This window comes from Aspergillus campestris, assembly GCF_002847485.1.
Source record: "Aspergillus campestris IBT 28561 chromosome Unknown P168scaffold_1, whole genome shotgun sequence".
NCBI lineage: Eukaryota > Fungi > Ascomycota > Eurotiomycetes > Eurotiales > Aspergillaceae > Aspergillus > Aspergillus campestris.
In genome coordinates this window covers 2,372,150-2,398,923 of record NW_020194336.1, presented here as the reverse complement: position 1 = coordinate 2,398,923, position 26,774 = coordinate 2,372,150, and the positions used below count along the sequence as shown (strand labels likewise).

At 52.9% G+C, this 26,774-nt stretch overlaps 9 protein-coding genes across 9 annotated transcripts; 6 read left to right on the top strand and 3 right to left on the bottom strand.

The window, feature by feature from the left end:
* The first annotated feature begins 136 nt into the window (after positions 1-136).
* On the top strand, positions 137-7,010 carry hir3 (putative transcriptional corepressor of histone genes (Hir3)). The gene is made up of 4 exons (XM_024834067.1): positions 137-4,605; positions 4,664-4,886; positions 4,949-5,104; positions 5,161-7,010. The coding sequence occupies exons 1-4, from the start codon at positions 281-283 to the stop codon at positions 6,763-6,765; spliced, it is 6,309 nt and encodes a 2,102-aa protein (XP_024697124.1). The 5' UTR covers positions 137-280; the 3' UTR covers positions 6,766-7,010.
* A 40-nt stretch (positions 7,011-7,050) lies between these two features.
* On the bottom strand, positions 7,051-10,072 carry P168DRAFT_18030 (kinesin family protein). Its single transcript, XM_024832947.1, has 7 exons — positions 9,538-10,072; positions 9,212-9,484; positions 8,416-8,929; positions 8,238-8,365; positions 7,659-8,177; positions 7,546-7,606; positions 7,051-7,491 (listed from the first exon to the last, which is right to left on the bottom strand). The coding sequence occupies exons 1-7, from the start codon at positions 9,895-9,897 to the stop codon at positions 7,160-7,162; spliced, it is 2,187 nt and encodes a 728-aa protein (XP_024697123.1). The 5' UTR covers positions 9,898-10,072; the 3' UTR covers positions 7,051-7,159.
* A 708-nt stretch (positions 10,073-10,780) lies between these two features.
* Positions 10,781-12,277, top strand: P168DRAFT_323643 (putative RTA1 domain protein). Its single transcript, XM_024840709.1, has 4 exons — positions 10,781-10,968; positions 11,031-11,130; positions 11,182-11,331; positions 11,407-12,277. Exons 1-4 carry the CDS (start codon positions 10,944-10,946, stop codon positions 12,122-12,124), a joined length of 993 nt encoding a protein of 330 aa, XP_024697122.1. The 5' UTR covers positions 10,781-10,943; the 3' UTR covers positions 12,125-12,277.
* A 166-nt stretch (positions 12,278-12,443) lies between these two features.
* sec11 (signal peptidase complex catalytic subunit SEC11) lies at positions 12,444-13,543 on the top strand. The gene is made up of 3 exons (XM_024836387.1): positions 12,444-12,812; positions 12,880-13,072; positions 13,153-13,543. The coding sequence occupies exons 1-3, from the start codon at positions 12,668-12,670 to the stop codon at positions 13,388-13,390; spliced, it is 576 nt and encodes a 191-aa protein (XP_024697121.1). The 5' UTR covers positions 12,444-12,667; the 3' UTR covers positions 13,391-13,543.
* An 82-nt stretch (positions 13,544-13,625) lies between these two features.
* P168DRAFT_286639 (putative ubiquitin conjugating enzyme (UbcB)) lies at positions 13,626-15,116 on the top strand. The gene is made up of 3 exons (XM_024836386.1): positions 13,626-14,131; positions 14,207-14,323; positions 14,440-15,116. The coding sequence occupies exons 1-3, from the start codon at positions 14,108-14,110 to the stop codon at positions 14,755-14,757; spliced, it is 459 nt and encodes a 152-aa protein (XP_024697120.1). The 5' UTR covers positions 13,626-14,107; the 3' UTR covers positions 14,758-15,116.
* A 1,154-nt stretch (positions 15,117-16,270) lies between these two features.
* On the bottom strand, positions 16,271-17,987 carry P168DRAFT_308496 (putative MFS transporter; the record flags this gene model as incomplete). The annotated part of the gene is made up of 4 exons (XM_024839204.1): positions 16,271-16,490; positions 16,549-16,722; positions 16,808-17,848; positions 17,897-17,987. The coding sequence occupies 4 exons, from the start codon at positions 17,985-17,987 to the stop codon at positions 16,381-16,383; spliced, it is 1,416 nt and encodes a 471-aa protein (XP_024697119.1). The 3' UTR covers positions 16,271-16,380.
* Positions 17,988-20,376: 2,389 nt separating this feature from the next.
* P168DRAFT_314609 (putative GTPase activating protein (Gyp3)) lies at positions 20,377-22,710 on the top strand (the record flags this gene model as incomplete). The annotated part of the gene is made up of 1 exon (XM_024839801.1): positions 20,377-22,710. One exon carries the CDS (start codon positions 20,377-20,379, stop codon positions 22,708-22,710), a length of 2,334 nt encoding a protein of 777 aa, XP_024697118.1.
* A 519-nt stretch (positions 22,711-23,229) lies between these two features.
* On the top strand, positions 23,230-25,238 carry P168DRAFT_286636 (choline transporter-like family protein). The gene is made up of 2 exons (XM_024836385.1): positions 23,230-23,691; positions 23,765-25,238. Exons 1-2 carry the CDS (start codon positions 23,413-23,415, stop codon positions 25,118-25,120), a joined length of 1,635 nt encoding a protein of 544 aa, XP_024697117.1. The 5' UTR covers positions 23,230-23,412; the 3' UTR covers positions 25,121-25,238.
* Positions 25,239-25,516: 278 nt separating this feature from the next.
* P168DRAFT_301207 (extracellular serine rich protein) lies at positions 25,517-26,503 on the bottom strand (the record flags this gene model as incomplete). The annotated part of the gene is made up of 4 exons (XM_024838498.1): positions 25,517-25,882; positions 25,912-26,105; positions 26,187-26,328; positions 26,414-26,503. The coding sequence occupies 4 exons, from the start codon at positions 26,501-26,503 to the stop codon at positions 25,517-25,519; spliced, it is 792 nt and encodes a 263-aa protein (XP_024697116.1).
* Positions 26,504-26,774: the final 271 nt, after the last annotated feature.

The following is a 26,774-nucleotide window of genomic DNA, read 5'->3' as shown; positions in this document are numbered from 1 at the left end:
ACAATGCGACCCCAGGCACCCAGGCCACCACTTTTTCCCCTTTGGGAAATTAAGCCCAATTCCCGCCTGAGGCCACCCCCCCCCCGGGCGGAAAACGCGTGATGCGTGTTCCGCTGCTTCTTGATCGCATCGTCCATCTCAACTCCACCTTTTCAGTGTTCTCGTCGCATCTACTTTCCCTCCCATTCTTTGGACTTGCGATGTTGCATAGCGCGACTCCCATCCGTTTTCCAATGCCAGCGACTTAACCCAGGGCCGGAAATAAGCCCGCATCGTCATCATGTCTAATTGGACGGCTCTGAATATCGAACCCGCGGAAGCTGTCGAGGAGGAGGTGGACGATACGAAGGAGATCCAGATTGAGGAATCGCTGAAGCTATACCAGAATGCGCTGAAGCTTCACTCTCAGGGCCCTCGGTTCTATGACCAGGCCGCGGAAGCCTATGACGCCCTGCTTAATTCGGAGATCTTCAAATACCCCGAGTCCCTCTCCGGGTTCAAGAGAGCTGCCCTGCAAGATACTGAACTTCCGCCGACGGATGTGTTGGATGATTCTGTTGCGGTTGAGGCTGAAACGCTGACAAAATACGATATTAATGATTCCACATCGAGCACATTGTTGCAGACCATCTACCTTGCCTATAAAAACCACGGACAGTACATCCTCGATTCTTTACGGTCCAATCTTGAGAACACCCCGAGCACACCGGACAATGCCGACGAGATATCTTCGAAGATTGCGCAACGAGCAAGCACCGCCTTATCGTCGTTTGCCGACGCCTTGGAAAGCGACGATACCGACCTCAACCTGTGGAGACAGAGCGCGAGACTGAGCAGCGCCTTGCAGAGCTATCGACTAGTACGATACTGTTTGGAGAGTGTATTGGCGGATGACGAAAACCGTCTGGAAATCAGAACAGAGCAATTGGGATTGGAGGAGACATTTGCGGAAGAGCGACTGCGGAATACGCTACGGACACTGGACGACCGATTATCCGCTTCCTACGTCCCAATTAAGAAACCAAAGAAGGCTCTGTTGAAGATTTTGAAACGTCACATTGACCCGTTTCCTTATTTGCCTGCCCTGCCAAATAGTCTACAGGACGCAGATAAGACGAAACGCTCTCTCGCCCTACAACCCTCACGTCATGATATCCAACCAACCGCGCCAACTTGGGCTGGTGTGGGTCAATCTCTCCTCCAAGTCCTTGAGGATGAAGAGCAGGGGTCGTCCGATATTCGCCCCGGGTCGTCAATTAAAATCACTTTGCCGCCAATTAGTCGCGAGGTGAAAGCGACAGAAGCCAAGGATGCACTGCCTTCCGAACAAAAGGGCGACGAAGAGGACACAGCACAGAAACCAGAAGCCTCTATACCAGACGATGGAGACCAGATCATGAAGTCCCGGCCTCCGACGAGTATCAAAACCGAAGGTGATTCATGTGGAGAGCATGCCGATGATCATTCGTCTGTTGACCAAAGGGCAGAACAACAGCTCATGGAGGGCCTGGAACTCCCGTCCCCTACCCTTCCTGAAGCAGACAGCCAACAAGAACCCGCCAATGCTGAAGAGCCGGATCTCAAATCATCGGTGAACGGCTGTCGCAAAAGGTCTTCTGCATCGGCAATGACTGAGGACCAAGCGGAGGGCTCCAGGTCAAAAAGTAGACGGACGCGTCTCCGAGAATCAAACGCAGATCTGCCCACCCAGTCCGAAGAAGTCGCATTCGATCAAAATAAGTTTTACGAGGATCAACTTGCCGAGTATATCCAGGCCGACGAATGGATGCTCGACACGGTGGGGTCTCTATTATCCAAGGTTGGCGTCGAAAAGTTAGGGACGGTCGATGGCATAAGGAAGCTTGTGTTTGCCGAAGGGGACGCCCCGGCGGATGCAGCAAGTTTGCCTGCAAAAGTTGAACAATTGCTGCCCCAGGACCTGAGGAACATCATGAAAAGTTGGGATGAAGGGAGGTCCCAGGTCATGCTCCAAAGCGATAACTTCTCAACGCTTCAGAACGTCCAAACCATGGGCAAATCTGGACTGGCCATTTTCCTGGAACACTCGAGGAAATCTACCCGCAAATTAGGGATGAAGCAAGTCCTTTCTGGGGATGAAGAGCTGCAGGAGTTGTCAGACCATGTCAATCAAGGATGGTTCAATGTCCACGAAGTGGCCTTTGGCTGGCTCTATTCGCTCCTGGCACCCGAATTTGGGAAAGGTCTCGCGGGAGGTAATGTCTCCAGCGCAGGAGATTGGTCCAGCCTGAAGTCGGCCTACGATCAATGCCAGTGGCCTGAATCTCTCAAAGAAACCGTGACAAAAGCTTTGCTGCGGGACGACGAGTACGTTTATGGGAGGATGTGCGAAAAACTCGAAGCCCTCGAGCACCAGATACTCTCTAGCAGCGCCCAGGCACCTTTTGAATACACCGTCGGGCACTTTTCAGACTTGGGTTTCCTCCAAACTGTATTTGAGCTCCATCTCGACATATACAATTCTATAAACAACCCGAACAGCGAGGTGGATTCGGGCATTAGGAGCGTGCAGCGAGATCGCTTGGCAAGATGGAACATGCTAGCTCGTACCTCCCTCACGCACTTCATGGACCATGGGCCCTCGGGAGTCAACCAGGACAATATCACTCTGCGCCATATCTGGGCGTCCACATTCTACTCCAACATGATTACTGACGCTTCGAGAGAACATGTCCTCCTTTGTCTTCAGGAATTAAAACGCCTGCTGCATTGCCTGAAAGATCCGGAGATAACCCTCGTGAACAACGCCATGATGCCGGAAATAGCGGCCGAGGCCATCGACCAGGAGATATCCAAGTTGAAGTCCATGGACTTCTTCATGAAGATTTTCAACCCCGAATCGGAAGACCCTGTAGGGCTGATTGAAACAATCGAGCCAATCCTCGAGCCTAGTTCTGTTCGTTTCGTCGAAGAGAATGGGACCGAAGAGCAGAGCCTCGACCAGCCAACCTCCCAGATCCACGAAATGGGCTCTTTCCTGGATAGGGGGGATGTCACTCTGCGATTATTTTTGTGGCAAAGACTGCAGGACGCGTACAAGTCAATCAATTACCCGCCCAAGATCATATCTTGCCAGCTTCGTAGTATCGAGACGATAACACGAGAGCTCCAGAATCCTGCGCATCTGGAGGAACCTACTGAGCATCGCCAGACCCTCCTAATCCGATGGTTCAAATCGCTTGATGGCATCTTGAGCAAGACGACCACTGCTGTTCTTCAGGACAAGGAGAAGGCCTTCGATTGCTTTGATATGGATCATCTCAGGTCGTCAATGTCAGCACTCGCTTTTCTACTAAACCTACTCCATAGCTTCATCGTCTATGAAGACTCAGTTCGAGTGGGCCAAACGGCCGGATCTGACCTCCGCGGCGCACTCGCCAAATCCTTGGAGAACTTCAAAGACAAACTACGCGATATGAATGTCCGCTGTTGGATCTTACTCTACACGCTCCTTAGGGAAGCCATGGCACAAAGCGAAGAGGATTTTGACACCCCGCTAGAGGACCGCATCCATTACTTGCGTGCCGTGCACAATGCTCTTGGTATCCGGAAGATGTGCAAGCGCTCTCAAAAGCAATTCCTCAAGATCATGAAATCGGAGATCTTTACTTTGGATGTGAAGCAAGATGTTGAGGCGGACGAGTGCCAAATTCTATACGATATCCATGGCATAAAGCTGTCCCCCGTTGACGGTCTGTTAGCCGAGCACAATTGCCCCGTTGAGAAGCTGGACCGACCAACGGCGATAATGATGATCGACTTGGTCATGAAACAGGCAAAGAAGATAAACATCAAGGACTTGTCCAAGTCAGAGCTGAAGGCCACGATTGATAAGATGCAGTCGGCCATTGGCACTACCAAGTCGTCGCCTCCGTTAACATACAACAAACGCGTTCTGTCGTCCTACTTGAAATCTCCGCTCAACCCTACGGAAATATTTCACGCCATCCGAGGCCTTGACGATCTCCCCTTGATCCCTGTTCCTACCGAGAGTGCAGTAATCGCACGAAAAGGGTGGTATTTCCTTTTGGGCCATGCAGCCCTAACGAAATTCCGTTCCCAAAAGCGCTTGAACCCCGTCCCAACCACTGATCTCGACGACGCTATCACTTGGTTCCGGCAAGATATTGAGCATGGGACGCCAAAGTGGGAGTCGTGGTATCGCCTTGCTCAAACATACGACTCGAAGTTAGAAGAGGACATCACCTGGTCTGCAGACAAAATCAATAACAATCGGACCGACCTGGTAACCTGGCAGCGTAATGCAATCCACTGCTACGCCATGGCTATTGCAACCGCAATCAGCACTGCCGACCCAGCACCGGAAACCCGAACACTCCTAGCGGATGTCTATACGGATTTCGGAATCCGTCTCTACGCGTCCTCGCGCGAGCCATTGTCGATGGCAGCTTTCAACATTGGCGAAGCGACTCGTCATTTCAACAGCGAAGAAAACCAGCAGATGTACGAGAGGCAGCCGTTCAGGGAGATGAAGATTTACTCTGTCTGGAGCCTTGCGAGCTTTCTTCTCAAGCATGCCATCATCAATAAACCCAAGAATTGGATGTAAGTTTGGTCTACCCACTACCTATAACAGTACGGAAGCTTATTGACCACGATACAGGACTTACTATATGCGGAGTAAATGTCTCTGGAAGATGTATAGCTGTGACGACTCTGTGCGGGGGAATTTCAGACGCATCGAGGTTGACGAAATGGTGGATTCTCTACTCGATGCGATCGACGCACTTCCTCAGCGGAGGGATTCCCGCTCAGAACCTATTTTTGAGCCGCATTATAAGCTTGTGTCGATCATCGACAAGTTGGTTCAAAGAAACACGTTGACGGTAATACGCTCACACATAAGAAGCTACCTTTTTCGTATAGCACCTCGCTAACACCCCACTAGGCGGCCGAAGCAAGCAAGACTCTTCTAGCGACTCCCTGGGCTCGCAAGGTTGAAGCACCCGAAGGACGCGAAGACTGGAAACCGTATATACTCAAAGTGCTTCGAAATCTGAAGCATGGGGACAAATCTAATTGGCACCATCGCATGGCCTTCAGGGTAAGCCACTTATTACCCCTATTGCCTTGCATGGCATTGTTAATAAACCCCGTCAGGCTGCACACATCCTCTACGACGACCAAAAGGACGCCACGGCAGCAGCGGCAGCTAAGGGCGAACTCGGGCACCAAATCTTCACCAAAACCATGACCATCCAAGTCTGGAGGCCTGAATTCGAGCGCCCCGGCAGACACTTCGTGTATACAACACGATACGTATACTTCTACGTAGCATTGCTCGACCAGCTCGACGACCGCGCGAATCTCGACCAACTACTCCGCCGAGTGCGAAAGAAGCAAGGCGACTTCATCAACCACACCAAGCTCTGGGAAGACGTCTGCCTCACCTACGCAAGAGTCATCCGGCGCGCAGGCGGCATCGAAGAAGGCCACGAAGAGGGCGTCTTCAAGCCAATCAGCTGGGACGAGTTCGTGACCAACACCGCCCGCCTGGAAGGCCTCGCGCAACTCGCTCCCGAAAGCACCCTCCTCCTCGAGCTCCTCCGCGACGCCATCGAGCTCAAAAAGCTCAACAACAACCTCATGAAAGTCTCCCTCCTCGAAGACCTCATCGCAGACCTCTACTCCCGCCTCTACGAAGTCAACATGCCGCAGGTCCTCGAGCAAGCCAACGAGGAAAACAAAGAGAAGATGAAAGTCGACCACCTCCTAATGGCCACCACCGACGGCGCCGCAGACGGCTCAACGCCACCTACCTCAGCCCCACCATCCGAAGCCCCCGCGCCCCGCGGCCGCACAAAGGGCATCGCGCGCCGCGACATCCAAAAACGAGCGGAGACAATCGTCAGCCGCAAGCTGACGCCGCGTGTGCCCACAGCCAAGGTCTCCGCCCCCGCGGAGACTGAACCAACACCGCAGAACCACCCTCCCAAGAAAGGCGGCGCCACTTCCGCGCCCTCGCAGACGAACAAAGACACCACCAGTAATGGTGTCCAGGCCGTCGGCAGCTCGACGGGACACCAGAGCGATGCACCCGATGGGAGTCTGCACGAGAGTGCCGACGATGAGAGCGAGCTTAGCGAGATCGACGATGAGAAGCTGTCGAAGCTCGCTCCGGAGAGGAAGCGTTTCTTCCCTAATCTGCAGAACAGGGGGTCTGTGGAGCCTGGGTCGGAGATGTCGGCTCAGGTCAGCGCCGACGGAGATGGTGGGGCAGCCGCTGCGGCGGCGGTGGAAGAAGGGGCCGATAGAGAGGGTGATGTCGGCGAGAACGAACAAGAAACTGGACCTGTCGGAGAAGACGAAGAGGAGGAGGAGGAGGAGGAAGATGATAACGAAGAAGGAGATGAAGGCGGCGACGAAGCAGGCGATAGTGAAGAAGAAGAGGAAGGAGAAGGAGAAGAAGTCGCCGAGGGAGAAGACGCCGAAATGGGAGGCGATGAAGAAAACGACGGCGAAGATGGCGCCGATGCCGAAGAACAAGAACAAGAAGAGGAAGACGAAGAGGAAGAAGAAGAAGAAGAAGAAGCTGAACCTGTAGACGAGCCTGAAACCCAAGGCGATGACAACGACAACGACAACGAACCCGGAGACATGATGAACGTCGATGGCGACGACGTCGACGTTGAAGAAGAAGAGGCCGACAATGTTGAAGAAGCTGCTGGTGGCGAAGGTGAACCTGAAGCTATGGACGTTCGTTGAGCTTTCGTCGTCTGCCTAACTTTCGTTCTTTCTTTCCCTCTGTTTTCTTTGCATGCTCCCTTGTCTATTATACATTGTACGGGTGTTGGTACGATATCGGGATACCGGCGCTATTGCTATTGTGTGATTTTTACCATGATCTACCGGCGTTACTATCCTGTAGGCTAGCAGTGACATTGCGATCTTCGCATAATGTATTAGTATAGGGGAAGTGATGATTTTCTATTTAACAGTGCTATCTTGACATTGCTTGCTCGCATAACCTACATCAACCAAATACCTAGAAAGTAAAAAGCAAAAGCAAAAGCAGTAAACCCAACATGTTGGCGTGATATCTTGTATTCATGAAAGAGAAAAAACGATTGAGCATGGGAATAGAACTTCAATAAGCACTTCAAATATCTTCCTCGGGTGCCAAATCCCACTTGCGGGTTGCCATCTTTCTAGGCTTCTTTCCGGGGGATTTGGTCGGTTGGGCGGGAGAGAACATGCTGTCGGCCAACTTCAGTTGGTCCATGCGCTGAAGTGCAACCTCGATGTCACTTTCGCGGCCCAGGATGTTGGAGTTACGAGACGACTCGAGCACATTCTTGGGCTTGGGCTTTTTGGTCGGGGAGCGGCAGTTGAGCTCTCGCTCGAGAGCAGCAATCTTGCTGCGGAGCTGGTCATTCTCGAACTCAAGGTCGTTCACTCGGTCGTCCTCGGAGGATGCTGGATCTTCATGGACTGGGTATCAAATGTCAGTCACACCACAGATATAGTGGAACAGCGTAAACTTACCGTGGAAGCCTCGGGACAGAAGCTCGATCTTCTTGTCAAGGTGTTCGTTATTGTGGCCAGCCTAGTGAGGTCAGTAGAAGCGCAAGGGTGGCCCGGGAATCGCTCGTACTCACCTGTTCGTCCAGGGCAGTCTGCCACTTTTTCCGTTCTTCCTCCATTCTCTCATCCATCTCCGCCCAGCACTCTTCCCGCACATCTTGCTCGATCATGATGCAGGTCTCTTCGCTAGCTTTCAATCTGAGCTCGAGTTCTGCCTTCATGACCTCTTCCTCGGCGAGCCTCATGGCAAGGCCTTCATTTTCTTCGGCCAGTCGCTTGACTTCAGCTGTGGCCCTTTCAAGCTCTTCGGCTGTGGTTAAATCCGGCGAATTACGCCCGCTTGCCGTAGCAAGAGAGTTAGACCCAATAGACTCCGCAATGGACGGAGCTCGAGGCACAGCAACTTCACGCGCCAGTGCCGAATAGCGCAGGATTTGGGATGTCGCGTTGTAGTCACCCAACGGATCTGCCGTCACAATCATAAGTGCTTTTTGCGGGTGACGGTTCAGGCCTGCTGCCTGGCCCGGGGAGGGGAACGAGTTGGAGAACAACAGCTCTGTAAGTTTACATTGTCTGAAAGGGACGACAGCGGTCTAGTTTGATCAGCACAAGAGCAGCAAAGGATTATTAGACGAAAAAGATTGCAGCCCTACCTTGTTCCCGTCTTGAATAGAGCTTTGCATTTGCAAGCATTGACCGAGGTACATCAGACTCTCGTTGATTTTACCAGCTTCAGCAAGTGTTGAGCCTCCCGTTTTCGCGGTTCTTGCTCGCTCGGAACCTGACACTTAGTTAACATCGACCCGTCATATCCCGATGGTATATTCTTACCAGCCAAGTCCGCAACAGTCAATGTGTTCCCAATCCAGGTCTCTTCGCCAGTTCTCTTACTCCGCATCCGTCTCTTGACTTCAAGGCAGAAGAAACCGTGGCTTCGAGAGCTCACACTGTTGGAATTGGTTCCCGTGACCCTCCGCTCCGTAAGGCCAATCTCAAGAATCGCCAGTGCTTCTTCGTAAGTGCTACAGGCAATCTTACGCAGACCTGCAACGAGCTTTCGATCGGGAGATCCTTCGGTCGACTTGAAGAAGAGGTGCTTGCGTCGATCCTTTTGCTGCATATTGGCCCCTTGGCGTGACACGGTGCTGCCTTGACCAGGGACAATAGCTGGGGACAATAGATCAAAAATGCGGTCGTTATACACTTCATACATCGATACTAGGACGATATACTCGGAGTTCGGGTTTAATTCCAAGGTCAGGTGGCTGACATCGGGGGATTTGGGCAGAGCGCCGGGCCGTGGCGGCAGGTTACGACGAGGGAAGTTGATCGCTGGCGTCGGGTCCTTCAATATTTGCGATAAAGATTTAGCACACAGTTTCTCATATGAACAATAGTGGAAGTTGGGAGTAAGCGCTACGGAACCATCCTGGACGTGTCTGGGTCTCTCTTCAGGAATAGTCTGTAGACCACGGCGCAACTTGCGACTACATCGTGGGGAGCGTGGCGCCTCTCCATACGACAGGACTACTGGCGGGATAATTCCATGGGCACGATCGGGGGATCTCCCAGGCGTTGATGGGGGAATGTCTTGGGACCACGGGCTCGGGGGGAAGGGTTTCCATACCGTCATCGGGGTGTTAGCTCTGCCCGAGCTCATGGGGGTTTGGGCCCTTGAATTTCGCCCACGTTCACTCGGGTCGGTGTATACCGCTTCGAGGAACGTCTGGGCTGAGAATATCTGCGCTTCTGAAGGGTCCGAGGCAGAGACGGATGCTAGGAGAAAGGGACTGATCGAGTTGTCGGGGGGTTTGATTGTCGATTCCAGGGACCTGAAGATCACATCGAGACTCATCTGAGTGAGTCCCCTCTGTGTCTTTGAGCCCAGAATGGTGTGGCTCTGCCTATCGTTAGGACAATGCTTCCTGCCATTTGGTTCGATTAGGTTCATACCTTGCCGCTCCCGGTTACCCCCAAGGTCGCAATGAGGCCATCCCTTCCTTCCTGCAGCACACCCTTTACCAAAGAGTCTATCCCGGTCTCTCCAAACACGTTCAGCTGGGACGCCGACTCGTCGAAGACCTTGGTGAATCCGAACTTCTCGACTGCGCGTTTTCGGGTATCGCTGGGCGGTTGCAGCGTAATATGGGTCGGGCCAGCATTGGGAGCTTGGCCATCTAGTTGGGAATCTCTAGTTTCTGGGGTATCGATAGTCATGCAACGCTCAGTTTGGTGATCTTGGTGTTGTGGACCGGGCGGACGGAGGCGCAAGTACACCTGGAAGAGTGACGCTGGCGGGGTTTTCGTGCCCATGATGACTGTTTATGCACTCCGGCTGAGAGTGACAGGTGTTGTCAAGGATCTACTTGGTGGGATATGAATCTCAACGCGAGTCCAGACCGCGCGAGAAGAGGAAATTAAGAGTGGATGATGAAATGTGCCCCAATCGGAACGTGGAGGGACTGCCTTCTGCAATGTTGTCTTCCCGTTTGGGCTAGTGCGTCGTTACCCCGACAACGCCCTCCCGAAAGGGTAATCCGGGGTTACTGCCTGATGTTTATGGCATCCGACCCATGGTATATCAGCGACTTCAATCAGGCACCACTTTTTGGGGTGTTTCTGGCAGTGAATACATCATTCTTGCTGAGCAGAAGGCTGGCCTCCTTTTCTGCAATACGAGTCATTCAGCCCTTGAAGGACAGGTGATCTGAGAAATCGCGTGGCTCAGCCCTGCCCGATCGTATTCGCTTAGAAGCCAATAGTCATGGGTGAAAGAATCGGTCCTTGCCCGAGATTACTCACAAGCAGGCTAGCCACAGCTGAAGACCTGTACGATGTGTTCCCATCTGATTCCACCTCAAAAGCGCTCTCCTATTGGGGTTAGCTCACGGTCATAGCACATCTCGGCGATTCAATCTTCTGGGATGTGATTCCATCCTGTGGCTTGTGGCGCAGCGTCAGCGACCTCTTGGGGGAAAACCCAGCGCCCCTAACCAGACGTGGACCCCGTACTTGCGTTGGAAGGCTGTGCTGTCAGCACCAGAAGCTTAGAACCCACATCGTGGGTGTCCCATGTATCACCAGGTGGAGGCTTGTTTCTTTTTTCTGCTTCGCTCCTTTCCTATTTAGGGTTGCTCGTTTTCGCTAACGGCGGACGTTCATGCTGACGATGATACTATCCAGACGGTCCAAAGTATATAAAGAGCCTTGGGACTCGGGTCTATCTGTCTCAAGGCTCAGGATTAGAATCCATCGGTTTAGATACTATCCATTTGATTGTTTTCTCCTCGACGATCACATACTTTTCACTATTGTTTTCTTTGTTCATATAGATTCCAGCAGCAAGGTATCACGAGGTCATGTTAGAAAAACGGTCACCATACCGTAAGTATACCCTGAAACCCATACGAATAGGGCAGAAGTATCATGGTACTAATGTCGCGAAGAGGAGGGCAGCCTCTGGTATTATGCGCCGAATAAGGGCGCACCCATCGCATTCGCAATACTTTTCGTGATATCAGGCGTTATCCATGGTTATCAATGCAAGTATGTATTGCTGGTCCTATAACATATGATTATCGCTGATCGGATCCCCAGCAAGTACAAGTCATGGAAGGTGACTGGCCTGTTACCGTGGTCAGCATTACTTTTTACCGTCGGGTTTATCTTGCGCACGATTGGCGCTTTCGGAGAGTGGGACAACCTGAACATCTACATCGCCGGTTCAGTATTTTTGCTTGCAGCGCCGTGAGTTCACTCCCCACCCCGGGTGATCAGACATGTTGTGCAAATTGCCTCATCAGTTATTGACGATGTCTATAGGCCGGTCTACGAGAGCGCAAACTTCCTCACTCTGGGCCGCATTCTGTATTACATCCCATACCATGCACCAATCCACCCCGGCCGTGTGTTTACCACCTTCGTGGCCCTAGCCATCGTGATCGAGGTCATCACAGCAAACGGCGCAGCACGTGTGGCGAACATGGGCAGCTCGGAGAGTTCCAAAGATACAGGAAAGGCATTGCTCAAAGCCGCCTTGATTCTCCAACTGGCGCTCATGGCCGGGTTTGTTGCCCTGGCCGGCAAGTTCTACTTCAACTGCCGCCGCGCAGGTGTTTTGAACAGCAAAGTCAAGCGCGCTCTATCCGTGCTGCTCGCCAGCTGCACGCTTATCACCATCCGCACTATCTATCGAACTGTTGAGTACTTCATGACGGCCACCATCGATGTCAAGAACATCAACCCGATCATGAAGAACGAGTGGTTCTTCTGGGTCTTTGAGACTGCGATTATGTTCTCAAATACCACGATGCTGAATCTCCTCCATCCGATGCAGTGGCTCCCCCGCTCGAACAAGGTATACCTTGCGAGAGACGGGGTGACGGAGTTAGTGGGGCCTGGATACGAGGATAAACGCCCTTTCCTTCAGACATTTTTCGATCCATTTGATGTGGTCGGCCTTGTCACGAAAAAGGGGAAGAAAGACAAGTTCTGGGAAGATGAGCAGCCCCTTGGGAGTTCTAGCCCGACCCAGGTATGAAAGTGGGCAGGGACTTGGCTTGACATTATACTATTCGCGATGAACGACCTTTTCACTGTCTTTGTGTCTTTTTTTCTCTTTTCTTTTTTTTTTTTGTTTTATGAAGTATAAGACAGCGATATATGTGTTTAATGATAGAATTAGATTTCCAATAGAATTTTCACTTGATTTTGCTTGATCTTGCAAAGGTAGTAGAAAGAGCATCCGCAGTGTTCTAAAGATGATGGAGAAGGGCGGAACCCAAGCCCGCAGGCAACGAGGCGGGAAACCACATGGCCTTCTAGCTCACCTCCAGGGAGGACACCTACGCTCTTTCATCTGCGATCCCAGCAGAACAAACTGCGACCGACACCCCACAAGTCGATCGACCACAAGATAATAGTGCTTGTCGTCCGTCACTTGAACATCGCAATCACTGATCAGTTGATTTGGCCCTTTGTTTTTGTTTTTCCCGAGCTCCACCCACCTTAGCAATCTATCTCTCTCTCCGCATTACCTCCGAAGCTTCCTCCGCAAGAGTCAACCTCAACACTCATCGCCGCCATGCTGTCCGCCCTGTCATCCAATTTAACGAGTGCGCGTCAGACGCTGACGCAGGTTCTCAATTTCGCGCTGGTGCTATCCACGGCATTCATGCTATGGAAGGGCCTGTCGATCGCGACAGCGTCCAGTTCTCCCATCGTCGTGGGTGAGTCGTCCTTTTCTCGCGCGAACAGATCTCAAGGATAAATAGCTGATTGAATCCCCCGCAACAGTCCTTTCGGGATCCATGGAACCCGCGTTCCAGAGAGGCGATCTCCTCTTCCTGTGGAACCGCAGCCCCCGCGCCGAGCTGGGTGAGGTCGTGGTGTACAATGTCAAGGGCAAGGATATTCCGATCGTGCATCGCGTTGTGAGGACGTTCCCGGAGGTGGACAGCAAGACGAAGAGGGTCGTGGAGCCTTCAGAGTATGTCCCTTTGTTCTCTTTATTATCTTCTGCAAATTATTTAGCTATCAACGGCCGTCTGACATTACCGACTTTCCTAGCTCCTCCGCGCCTTCGAACGACATGCTCCTCACCAAGGGTGATAACAACATCGCCGACGATACCGAATTGTATGCGAGAGGCCAGGACTACTTGGACCGTCGGGAGGATATTGTTGGGAGTGTGCGCGGGTACATTCCCAGCGTGGGCTACGTGACGATCATGCTCAGCGAACACCCCTGGTTGAAGACGGTTCTTCTGGGGATAATGGGGTTGACGGTCATTATGCAACGGGAGTGATCAGGGGGTCCAGGATATAGGACAATCTTTCGGTGTTTGACTTGGTTTTTTTGGCGGTTCTACGGACACAATATATGATTGTTGCGGATGTTTTTATGTTGAAGGGGCGAGTTTAATACACGTCGCTTGGCTTTGTAGATGCCTTCCCTAAAAAGGTCCAGTGCATGGTACTTGTAAAAGGCTGTCCCTTGGAAAGTAAGCACGGTCCGTGGGTGGCAATTCGGCCGCAACCATCGTCGGTTGTAGTATCCGTCTTTTAACTATTGCCTTTTTGCTTTCATGCTCAGTCTTGTTTTATTCGCATGGTAATCTCAGCTTGATTCGCTTCGTCAGAATATTAATAGCATCAAGTCTCCTCAAGTAATCCACCCGAAACGGACAACTGACGTCTTCCTGCCCGGCCCGATCTCCGCCCCGCCCGACCTCCAGCGCGGCCCCGCCGCCGCCGCGTCAAGCTGTTGTCACGAGACGATCCCCGTAATCCAAGGCTGACTCCGATTTCCCCTGATCTGTCACCTTTCTGATATTCTATCGATTGTCTCTCTGATTCTGCTACATTCGTGGTGCGTTTCAACCTTACGTTTCTCCCTTATCAGGTCACATCCCGCCAATTCTCAACACCGTGCGGTCCCGACGACCCCTCACCCCACGTTCCATTCCAAGCGCCCGCCACAGAAATCACCCCCGCCACTGCGAGTCGGTCGTGAAGAAGTCACAATGAGTCAAAAGAGAATCGCAAAAGTATGTAATCCCGCACCCTTCCTTTCAACGTGACCCCGCTACCTCAGAATCTCTGGCTAACTCCCGCCCCACCAGGAACTGGCCGAGCTCGTCGAGTCGCCCCCGGAAGGCATCAAAGTGGAATTGGCAGACGAGTCCGATCTCTACCAGTGGAACGTCTACATGGAAGGGCCAGAGGGGTCTCCATTCCAGGTATTTCCCTCATCTCCCCAACAAAGCGCCCCCACCCCCGCGTTGAACTTGAACCCTATTGAGTCATACACTACGAGGAAAGAGTCCAAGCAACGCTAACCTCCACCGGCTCCCAGAATGGAAAATTCCTCGTCAAGTTGAAACTCCCCACCGAGTACCCGTTCAAGCCGCCCGCCGTATCGTTCGGAACGAAGATCTACCACCCCAACGTGACGAACGATGATAAGGGGAGCATGTGTCTGGGGATGCTGCGGCCCGACGAGTGGAAGCCAAGCTCGAAGATAGCTGCCGTGCTGCAGTTCGCGCGACAACTGCTCGTGGAGCCCATGCCGGACGATGCGGTGGAGGGCCGCATCGCGGAGCAGTACAAGAATGACCGCGCTCGGTATGATGAGCTTGCGAAGGAGTGGACGAGAAAGTACGCGACGGCGTAAAGTGGGTGTTGTTGGCTGTTCGTGATGCGGTTGGGTTCATGAGAATCGATCCGTTAAAGTCTTCTTGTGTTTGGATGGGGGACAAAAGGAAAGGGTAGAGAAACCCGACTCCTCACGTCCAGTGTTACCTCTCTTGACGACGAAGATTCCAATGGATACTGATCGCATGTGGGTTACTTGGTACATGATACAACGCGATGGACTATGTTATTTTTACCTTTTTTGTCTTTTGTTTTCCTTTTTACATTCCCTCTGTACAGCTAGGGGAATTGGCCCAAGAGAATAGAGCAAGATGAATTCGAATGACTCCTTTATGACGGGTGCGCAGATATATACATATGCCTGTCACCTGGATATATTTCTGAAATCTTTCCCTTTCGTCATCTTATCCAGATATACTACCACCACGAGCGTGCTCCAATACACATACCAAGAGTATAAAACCTACTTTCACAGTCCGTCGGGTCTCTATCCGAGATCTTCCTATTTTTACCCTATACTCCGTAGCGGAAAGATATTCCACATGGATTCTTTGTTCGCGTCTGCGGGGTAGACCATCACTTTTATTGATCGATACGGTGTTGATCTTAGTCTATCATCCTTATTAACGTAAGACCTGAAGAGATCTTCAAGAACTACTATATATATATATATGCCGCACAACTCGTGGTCGACCATTTACATCCAGTGAGTTCAATATTCTACATGAATGATTCCTGATCTTATCTTTCTAGACAATGTCATAACTGTATTATAATCACAGAATTCTACAAAAAGAAACTCCCATACATCCAACCCCACTATCAACGATACACATATCGATAAAGCAACTATTCTCAATCCTGAACACCCCCCAAATAACAGATTTAACCCCACTTAGAGATCTATAAGACCTAGGATCGATATTACCAGATAAGAAAATCTACAGCATCTCATGCAATCTCAGGTTGTCTCTCGCGCAGTGTTCCAGTCAACATGCATCTGCAGCAAGATACCCCCCTCCCTCCCCCTCCCCCACACTACACCCCTTCTCTCCACACATCTCTCTGCAAGGGCCAAAGACAGGATCTTTTCTTCCTGTCATGTGAACAAAGATGAAACTTCCCCCTCTTTGCCCTTGAAACCCCCTACCTAGACATATACCCCCTCTTGGACGCAGTTAAATTAGATATAGTGGTGGTGGTGTTGACCCTTGCGTCGCGGGGCAGTCTGCAGACACAAACTTCGGTGCGTTTGGGTAACACTATTGAATGGTTGTCGACTGGCTTATCATGTGTGGCTGAGTCGAACCATGTAGTTCATAACTTCTGTGGATGTGATGTGAGGTGATGTGGATGTGGGGGATGGATTGGTTTGAGAGCCGGGCTAGGCTGGGCTGGGTCCGGGTGTGAACCATGGTACGATGATTTTTATATCCACCTGTTTGTAATTACAATATGTAGGGCTAGGCTTGGTTAGTGATATTGTTTAGGTGGTGGAACCATGGGTGCTGCGATTTAGTGTAACTGATGATATGAGTAGCTTTTGTTGACTTGCAAGTCTCCTCCTACTACGGTAGACCACTTGTATATACTTCCAACTGTGACAGTAGCGAAGATAATCGCCCTCAGGATACCATCACAGTTACTCATTCTGCCTGTGTCCATCAACACACTGTCCATCGACATGTCCATCAACCTGTCCAGTCCCCAGAAAACAGTATATCAAAGTAGCCATGACAAGACACGTCGCACCTATCATACTAGTTAATAAACAATAACAAACAAATAGAACAGACTGGACCAAACTCACTCCAGAACCAGTTCATAACAGCATAGTCCATCGTCTCGACGAGATACCCTGCGATGCTCGGCCCGAAAGCTAAGCCCAGGCAGGCTGCAATCTCTGTCATGGACATCACGCGCGAGAGCCCGCCTCCGGGGCCGAATATCCCGGGTTGTTTTTCTTCGTACTCTTTGACTACCGCTGTAGGTGTGCTTGTGTCAGACTCTGTTCCTTTCTTCCGGGACGATGTATGGGTGGGGCCAGAGTATGGGTTAGTTATACGCACCGGTTGCTTCAAGCGTCGCAACACCAGACCCAAACGGCCGCACAATTCCGAGAGCAACGAGAGTTGCGGAGTACAGCGCAGGGCCGTGCTCCCGACCCCCGGCCCAAGGAAAGCGGTCGTCTCCCACCATGCCTAGGAGGGACAGGAGGATCCCTTGGACGATGAATCCGACGACGGAGGGGGCTCGGATGCCGACGCGATCGCGGAGCCAGCCGGATACGGGAGAAAAAACTATACCCGGGACGGTGAGATAGGCGAATGCGACACCGACGAGGGAGGTGCCCCAGCCGAAGACCTGCTGGACGTGTAAGGGGAGCGTGGCGCTGAAGCCTACGCTGATGGAGACGCTGGTGATCTGGGCTAGTAGCGCTACGATCAGGCGGCTGTCGCAGAGCATGACGGACCAGAAGTTGGATTCTGGGGTGGGAGCAGGAGTAGTAGTAGTAGTGGCAGTGGCCGTAGTAGAGGATGACTGGGCGTCGGGAAGAAGACTCGCGGTCTCTTCTGCTGAAGGGGGCGGTACCCGGGTTTCGATCATCGCCATTCGCATGGTAACGTCGATGGCCAAGACCAACAACGGGACGGACCATGTCGCCCAGTATCCCACCAGCTCCAGCAGCAGCCCAGCGGTCATGGGTCCGCTGATCATGCCGGCGTTGACGAAGGACATGGCAAAGCCCATGGATGTGCCGATGGCATCCTGCTCGACGGTGTCGGCTATGGTCGCGAGGCCGACGATCCAGACGACGGACCCGGCGATCCCCTGCAAGACGCGACCCGCGAAGAGGACGGTGAGAGAGCTGCACCAGGCGATCATGAACGTGCCGATGATGCACCCGATGAGCGAGATCACCAGGGGCGTCCTGCGGTTGGCGGACTTGTCGGCAAAATGGCCGATGAAGACCCCCGAGAGCGCGCAGATGTAGCCATGGAGGGCAAGGATGGCCGACGTATACCACTGGAGCTCGGAGAAGTCCTTATGGAGACGGGTCTCGAACATGTAGCCCAGGATGGGAACCAGGAAGGCATAGAGGAAGGTGTCTAACTTGCCCGATTAGCCCTTGTCTTAGATGCTGACTGCTGACGAACCCGCGAACAGAGCGATGCAGATCGTGCCAATGATGAACCACTTGGACGAGCGCCATCGATAGCCGATGGGCATGGAACCGGTGCCACGCATGATGATCGGAAAGGGGATTAAGTCGCAAGCTGTCTCACACGGGAGACACTCGTGCTGTTCTCATTGTTTTTAAGAGGAGTCGCAGAAAGATGGCCGAGCTGAAGCGCTATACTGTACGAGACACGTGAGGTTGGCCATGAAGCGGGGTGGCGGAGCGATATTGCAGGGACTGAACTTCCTTTTACGGACCCCGACTGGACTATTTCGGCGCCTCGGGCGGGATTTGAATGGCGCTGACGATAAAGGCATCTCCTCTCAAACTAGGGTATATTGATGCGCATATTCGTATCTGCAAAGACCGCGAAGAGGAATCAGGGCTCGTTTACAGGGAACAAGAGATCCATGCCACCACGAGCTTTGACTCATACAGAGTCCGCATATACGATGAGACTAGAGCTAGGGTAAGAGGATGGATGCATCCTCTAGAACAGCCAGTCAGAAAGTTGACGTCCGCTGACTCCATTGATTGCCCTCACGACCTCAGGTCCAGACTATCTCAGCCTCAGTTGCCTTATTGAAGCACCATCGACTTCGCCAGTCGGTTTGCGAATCACACCCCAATGACGCAAGGGTACATTGCATCCTTCTACCAATCTACTTGCCAGGGCCTTCGGACCAAGGGCCCGAAGGAAGTAACCGCCGTACCTGTCGCCAGTCGCTGACCCACCGGCCTTAGCACTGTGGGGCAGCCGGCCAAGGCGACGAGTACGGAGGGCATCCCGTTGAGTGGACACTCAACAGTGGATTTGTTGGACACCCTTCTCATCTTCCCCCAGGAACGATCGGCTGTCTAATAAGAACCGGCCAACCCGTTCAACCGTTGACTCACAGCGAACAAGAATCGGAGGCAGAAGGATGCCTACCGGGATGAAATGGGACGAGTGACCAGTAACGAGTCGAGCGTTACGAGTCCGACCGGATTCTTGGGCGCTTCCGACGGTGGAGCCAGACGAGGCCCAACTGCGATCCCGATTGGAAACCGGTTTGTTATGATCGGCTGACCTTCTGACTCGTTTCTAACTTTTCCAGTTTCAAAGATCTTCAGAGTACATAATACTACGGAGGACAATGACATACTACATAGGATGTATGACAGTTGAATGTTGATATCAAGTTTTCTGCGCCGGGTCTGCTGGATGCAGGTTTCCTTCCGCCCGACCGTCCTGCATACATATGGCATTATGACGACAGGTGTCGCCCGCAATGGACGCGCAGGATGGTTGACCTGTCATAAAGCAGCTGGATGATATGATTCTTGACCTGCATGGAGGCATGGCTACATTCCTGGGTCGGTTGCTGTGTAACCCGATCAATGAAGGGATAGGATATGAGATGGGATTGATCAGACTGGGACGGAGTTACAATCCCATTCATTGCTGTGGACATTTGATTATTCTGAAACTGTGCTGGTCCCCAACGTCGATCGACTTTCAGACCTCCAAATTGGGAGGGTGAGAACGAAACCATACTGGAGAAACTACGTCGAAAGGGAGGATGAGAATAAGACCTCTAATAAGACAACAAGACATCAATTTGATCCTTTTATTTATTTATTCTCTTCTATTTATTCGTATGACTATTCTCATTATTTTTTTATATTTATTAACGGGTCCGACTAACCAGAAAGAGCACTGGAGCTCCCATCAATTTTTCCCCTTTTTCCACGTCGGCTTTTCTCTTCCGCGTCTTGATGGGCCATTTTCGTCTCTTTCTCGTCTTTGATTTGATCTGGATTGAATTTTAATTTTAGTTTAGTTTTCCTTAGTTGTTTTATTTATTTGATTTGATTTATATTTTTATTCAGTCTAGTTTGTCCCATTTATGTTATTTGATTATTATTTTCCAACATTCTAGGGCTTCTCGGGTCGCTTCTTCAGTCCCTTCTTTTCTCCTCTTTTCTCTTATCCTCTCTCATTCTTCCTTTCTCCTTCTTACATCCTCTTCTTTTCCTTCTGTTCTCAGAATGGGTACCCATTTGAACCTCTGGTAGGGTTGTGAGAGATCTAGATGCTGGGGCTCATTGCATGATTCGTTATATTACCACTCGTTTATCATATTATCTACCCCCCCCGTCACTCGTTTGATCAACCTGCATCCCGATTAGGTCGGCTAGTTTTGACCTCACTTTTGCCTCCTCACTCGTTTGCCAACCGACTGCTGACTGCGCGCCCCCCTGTGCCGATTGCTTTTTCTACTCTCTTTTGTTCCCCTTCATCGATCTCTCACGGGCTCTCCTGATTGAAACTGAACGATCACCTCTACCCTCCCCTGAGTCGAACGCCCCAAGTCGAATCCACCCAGCTCGTGGATTCGCGTCCAGTTCACTTTCCATCCTTTTGATCTTGTCAACAAATGTCCAGCGGGAACTGGCTTCTACTACACCGTGGCCATGGTCACAGAAAATGGAGAGTTTCGATATCCGCCTCGTTCGGCACAACATGATATCCCGAGCCGTCGCAAGATCCCTAATCCACCCCGCCTCGATCCGTTGAGGATCAATCCTCCCTCGCCGACACGCCCCTCGACCGCCGACGCGCCGCGGCGACCCCCTGCTAACCGTCGACCTCCGGCCCCTCGATCCCCTCGCCGATACCCTCCTCCACCCAGGTTCCCGGATGATCCGTTCTCACGCCCGGTGTCCCCCCAGGTGGGGGTCGGGGGTGACCGTGCTGGGCGGATGCCGACATATCGGGCCCCGCCCTTCCCCGTGGCCCCCCACGACCGTCGCCCCAACTATCCCGGCAGGGACAGCTCCCTCGAACCCCCCGCCCACCGCAAAACGCCCCCCCGTCAGCCGAGGCTGCGGACGTCCATGTCCTCGTCGAAGCTGAGAGCGAAGCGCCCCAAACCGCCCAACGATCAGGGTCTGTTGCCTCGATCGATCCCCAATGGGTCGCCCGACGCCCACGCCGATAGTCCGCTGCGGTCGAGTGTGAATTCGGCCATGACGTCGCAGTCCAGCTTCGAACACAACAGTGGCACGGAAAGGAGCAGTGTCCTCACCAAGAGCAGCTCGTTGACCGACTTGTCTCCCGATACGCCCGGCGGGCCGTTTGAGAAGGACGAAGGAATGAGCGTCGAAGATGCTATCTCCATGTACCTGGATGGGTTCAGTGATGTCACGGAAGAGCCGGGCTCCCCCGACTTGTATGGCGAACCCAAGCAACGGCCGTGGAGTCCGCCCGCAGAGATCTCTTTGGACGATTTGCGTCCGACGGAGGAGCCGCGTTTGTCAGAGGAAGCTGCTGCCAACGACAAGGATCTGCCCTCACTCCCACCGTTTCCCGAGGCGGGTGCACCCGACCGAAGCCCCCAGGAAGAGCAGTTTTTGGGCGAGTCCAACTCAGACACGAAGCCGCAGGAGGAACCCTTGGACGCGCGTGGAATCGACCCCCCTCGTGCCAGCGAGCAAACGCCCCAGACGGTGGTGATCCCCGGCAGTGTGCCACCACCCTTGGTGATGGGCACCGAGACTCGAGACCGCTACGGGTTCCGGAAGACGAGCCATCACGTCACCGCGCAAATGTACGAGGCATGGAACGCACCGTATGCCGAATCGATGGCGATCCACCGGGTCAAATGGGCGGAAATGCTCCGTGGGCATGGACTGCCCACCAATGACCCGACCATCTTCCCGCCCAAATCCAACAAAGTCAAGCGGTTTGTGCGCAAAGGGATCCCTCCGGAGCATCGCGGGGCGGCGTGGTTCTTCTACGCGGGCGGGTACGACCTGCTGCAGGAGAATCCCGGCGTGTACGACCGGCTGGTGGAACAGACCATGGGATCCCCCACCAACGACGACAAGGAGCACATCGAGCGCGACCTGCACCGCACCTTCCCGGACAACGTCCATTTCAAACCCGACTCCGCCGACTCCGCGGGTGGCAGCAACCCGGGGCATGGATCGGTGACGGTCGAGACCGAGATGATCCAATCGCTCCGCCGGGTGCTCTACGCCTTCTCGCTCCACAGTCCCCAGGTGGGCTACACACAGTCCCTCAACTTCATCACGGGGATGCTGCTTCTGTTCCTCCCCGAGGAGAAGGCCTTCTGGATGCTGCACATCATCACCTCCGTCTACCTCCCCGGCACCCACGAGATCAGTCTCGAGGGGGCCAATATCGACCTCTGGATTCTGATGGTCCTCCTGAGAGATTCAGCGCCCCAGATCTACAACAAGATCACCGGGTCCCAGCCGGGACGGCACAAGTCGCCGCCACCACTCACGGTGAGCTCCCGCTTGCCAGACATTACCCTGGGCTTGACCAACTGGCTCATGTCGGTCTTCATCGGGACCTTGCCCGTCGAGACGACCCTGCGTGTCTGGGATGTCTTCTTCTACGAAGGGTCCAAAACGTTCTTCCGCGTGGCCTTGGCCATCTTCAAGGCCTGTGAGAAGGACATCCTGGCGGTTTCCGACCCGATGGAGGTCTTCCAGGTGGTCCAGGCGGTCCCCAAGAGACTTCTGGATGCCAACACCCTGGTGGACGATTGTTTCGTGAGACGCCACCGGTTTGGCCAGGGTCGCATCGACGAACTCCGCAACTCACGCCGAGCGGCAGTGCGGCAGGAGAAGCTTCGACGATCGGCGGCTTTCAGTAAAGGTCATCTCCAAGCGGCGACGGATGAATGGCGGACGAATCGGGCCAAGACCCCGATCCAGGAAGTGGAGCGCAGCTTTGTCGATTCCTGGCGACACATGAAACACCATGCATTTAGGTGATTGATCACCGGCATGGTCTATTCTTTTTCTGTTTCTATTTAATGATTTTCAATGATACCCCGATAATGTTCCCTCCTTTGGACTTTTCTTTTCGTTTCTCTATTTTCTAGACATCAAGAGCTCTGGCTATGCCAACCCCAATAGATCTGATTGTTTACCCAGTGGTTCCTGAACCGGGTCCGCCTTTCATCCCTTGGCCCAGAATGGAGCAGGAAAAGAGTGAGACTTCCGCACAGTCTCAACCACCAAGTGAAGAGTCGCATTTTTCGAAAGAACCATCAATGCCTTGATGATCCGCCCATGTACATGCGAAAGAAATTCATCCTCCATCCTTAGGTCCCTCGAACTTACAACCGTATGCCAAAGCCGAGGTCCAAATTGACTTTCCGGGGCTGCTTTGTCGGCCATCATCATGACGCATCGCCCGGCGGTGACTGTTTCCCGCGGTGTTCCATTCGCTGGAAAGGGATATCATAACATCATGCAGGTCTCCACTCCCCTTGCTGCATGATTGAGTTGGTTCGGCCGGGGTTAGCACCACTCTTCAAGAATTCCCTGCTCCTGAGCCTGTTCCTCTCGCTTTGTTTGCCTCCCTTCATTCTCTCCCTGTACCCCTCGTGTTGATTTATCACTTCCCCCTCCCCTTCTGTCCCGATCTGCTCCCCCATCTGTAACCCGTCGATAGTTTCCACATATGCAGCCATGAGTGGACAGGCGGCGAGTTACTACAATTCTGGCCCGAACTACGCGGACGGCCAGTACCAGCAGCCGCAACAACCCGTCTACAACCAGAACGCGAGTGGCAGCAATGCCCCCGTGGGCGATCAAAATGCCTATCAGTATCAGGACCCACGAGCGCCCCCGGAACCAAAGCCACCACCGCAAGGCGCCCCGCCGACCTATAATCAAGCGGTCTACGGGTTTGACGAGGCGTTCAAGATCGAGAAGCCCAAGTTTCACGATATCTGGGCCGGTCTCCTGGTAGGCGCGAACCCGATCCATGGGGCTATAGCTACACGCACCCCCTGTTAGGCAAGATTGCTCACAAATACAGCTCATTGCGGTCTTTCTCGGCTACGTAGCGGTCTCCGGCGTGGCCATCTACCGATATTCGAAATACAAAGGATTCAACGGCGGGGGCATCTACGATTCGGCCAACAACTTCTCCCTCGACACGAACACGCTCGTGCTATTCATCTTCGTCCTCTGCGTGGCGCTCGCATTCTCATACGCCTACTTCCTCGGAGCCCGCTACTTCCCCAAGTTCTTCATCTGGGCGACAGGGATCCTCAACATCGTCTTCGCCCTCGGAACAGGAATCTACTACATCGTGCGCAAGCAATACGGCGGCGGAATCGTATTCCTAATATTCGGCGTCTTCGCCATAATCTGCTTCATAAGCTGGATCCCGCGCATCCCCTTCACAGCCTTCATGCTCGAGACCGCCATCGACGTCTCCCGCAATTATGGACACATGTTCATCGTCAGCGCTCTGGGCGGCATCGTCGCCACCGCCTTCGCCGCCTGGTTCTCGGTCACCCTGGTCTCCATCTACGTCGCCTACGAGCCCAGCGGCACAGGCGACAACCCGTCCTGCCCGAACGGCGCCAGCGGTGGGTGCAGCCGCGCGCGCGTCATCGGGCTTGTCGTCTACGTAACCTTCGCCATGTACTGGGTCAGCGAGTGGATCAAGAATACAGTGCACACGACCATCGCAGGCGTCTACGGCTCGTGGTACTACTTCAGCAACTCGCCGAACGGGATGCCGAAGGGCGCCACACGGGGCGCCTTCAAACGCGCAACGACCTACTCCTTCGGCAGCATCAGTTTCGGCAGTCTCATCATCGCGTTCATCAACATGCTGCGGCAGGCTTGCTCAATCGCCCAGCGCCAGGAAGCTGCGCAGGGCAGCTTGGTCGGCAGCATCATGATGTGGATCTTGGGATGCTTCATCGCCTTGCTCGACTGGCTCGTTACGCTCTTTAACCGCTACGCATTCTGCCACATCGCCCTCTACGGCAAGGCTTACATCCCCTCCGCGAAGGACACCTGGACGATGATGAAAGACAGGGGTTTGGACGCCCTCGTGCAAGACTGTCTGATCGGGCCGGTACTCACCATGGGCTCTGTCTTCGTGTCTTACCTGTGTGCATTGCTCGCGTACCTGTACCTGCAGTTCACGAAGCCCGCCTACAACACCGACGGCAACTTCACTGCTGTTATCATGGCATTCGCGTTTGTGATCGGGCTGCAGATATGCCAGATCTTCATGACGCCTGTGGGGAGTGGCATTGAGACCATCTTTGTGTCTATGGGGTGGGATCCGCAGGTTATGATCAGTGATCATCCGGATTTGTATTATCGGTTGGTGCACCTGTATCCGAAGGTGCAGCAGGCGGTGCATACTTGATTTTCATATTTGTTTTATTATGATTAGGTGGAGTGGAATGAGGTGTTTTCGGATACCGCTGTATGATTAGTTAGGAGATAAAGTAGACTATGTCCATTTAAATATCATAGTATTCGTGGATAACCACTATTAATACTATTTCATCGTTTAAACATGCTAGCATCGTAACAGTAAATGAGAAGACCAAACCAACCAAGTCATAAACCATACCGGCATCAACTGAGAGGCATAAACTAGTCCTATCAATCAGATCAAAACAAGCCGAAACATCAAATCATCAAATCAAGCAGTCAACACAAGACAACAGACAACAGACAAACCTTATTAAAAGAAAACTCAAGCAGAGTAAAGAGCAACTATAAAAATGACCCAAGAGGGTAGGTAAAACAGAGAGGTCTAAACCATAACCCCCAAAACACCAACAACCAACCCCCCGACAACCGCCCCAACCGACAACCTCACCCCTCTCTCAGCACCCCCCTGAAACAAAATCCCATGCTGCTCCCCCTCCCCATCACTACTATCCGTCCCACTCGGCATAATCGCCGACGAAGTCGCCACCACCTTCTCAGACCCGCTCGCACCAGTAGCGCTCGTCGACGGCGTCGCATGGGCCAGGATATCGCCGCCGCCGCTGCTGCTTTGGACCGCGGCGGAGCCATGCTGTGGCGAGACGCCGCTGGGGCGTGGCTTGGATCGACTGCTGCTGCTGAGGCTGTTGCTACGGCTGGGCCTGGTGTCGACTGGCAGTCGCAGCTTGCGCTGGTTACGGTGATGACTTGGTAGATTACGCTGTGGGCGGTTTCGTGGGTGGTTTCGGTGTCGGCGTTGGTGTCGGTGCCAGTGGTAGTGGATGATTCGGGCAGGGCGCGAGCTTGGTGCGCGTCGTTGGCGAGGCGGACCATGGGGCTGCTGCTGTGTTTGCGGTCTGAGGTTGAGATATGGGTGTTGGGGTTGCAGATTAGGGTTTTGAGGGATTCGACGGCTGTTTTGAGGATGAAGTAGGTTAGTTTTGTACCTAGGTTGCTATATATGGTATAGGTATGGAAGGTGGTGGAGAGCATACGGAAGTGGTTACGAGCACACAAGGCAATAGTCGCGTCGGTGAGATTGTGGCCTGTGATATCGGAGGTGCAGAAGCAGACTAGAGCGGAGGTTCCGGGGTTGGAGGCGCAGGTGCCGAGGTTTGGGTCGGCGAAGATGGCGTCCTGTGTGGGTTAGCTGTGGTCTTATATCATGAGGTTCTCTCTTCTTGTTGGTTGTGCAAGGGAAGAGAAGGTGGAAGTCACTTACAGCACAGCGGTCGTAGTTGTCGAAGCTCTGCGATGCAGCCAGGTTGGCGAGGCCCGCAGTGAGGACGGCAATGCTTGTAGTGACACGCATTTTGATATCGGTTAGTATGGTCAGGATATAGGGTTGAAGCTGATGGTGGATTATCACCACGAGAGGCGTAGTAAAGAGTGAATCAAGTAGGAGCTGATAAAGATCGTATAAGTCGGTAGTCGAATTTAATGAACGTGTCGAGAGAAAAGTATCGAGAAGAAACCGGCTGAAAAACCAGCCATTTAATACAATATCCACAGTGTAGGTCTCATCCCTTGGTGCACACCGACCCCAGAGCCCCCCAAGGCTATTGGCAGCTTCCAGGTAAGCA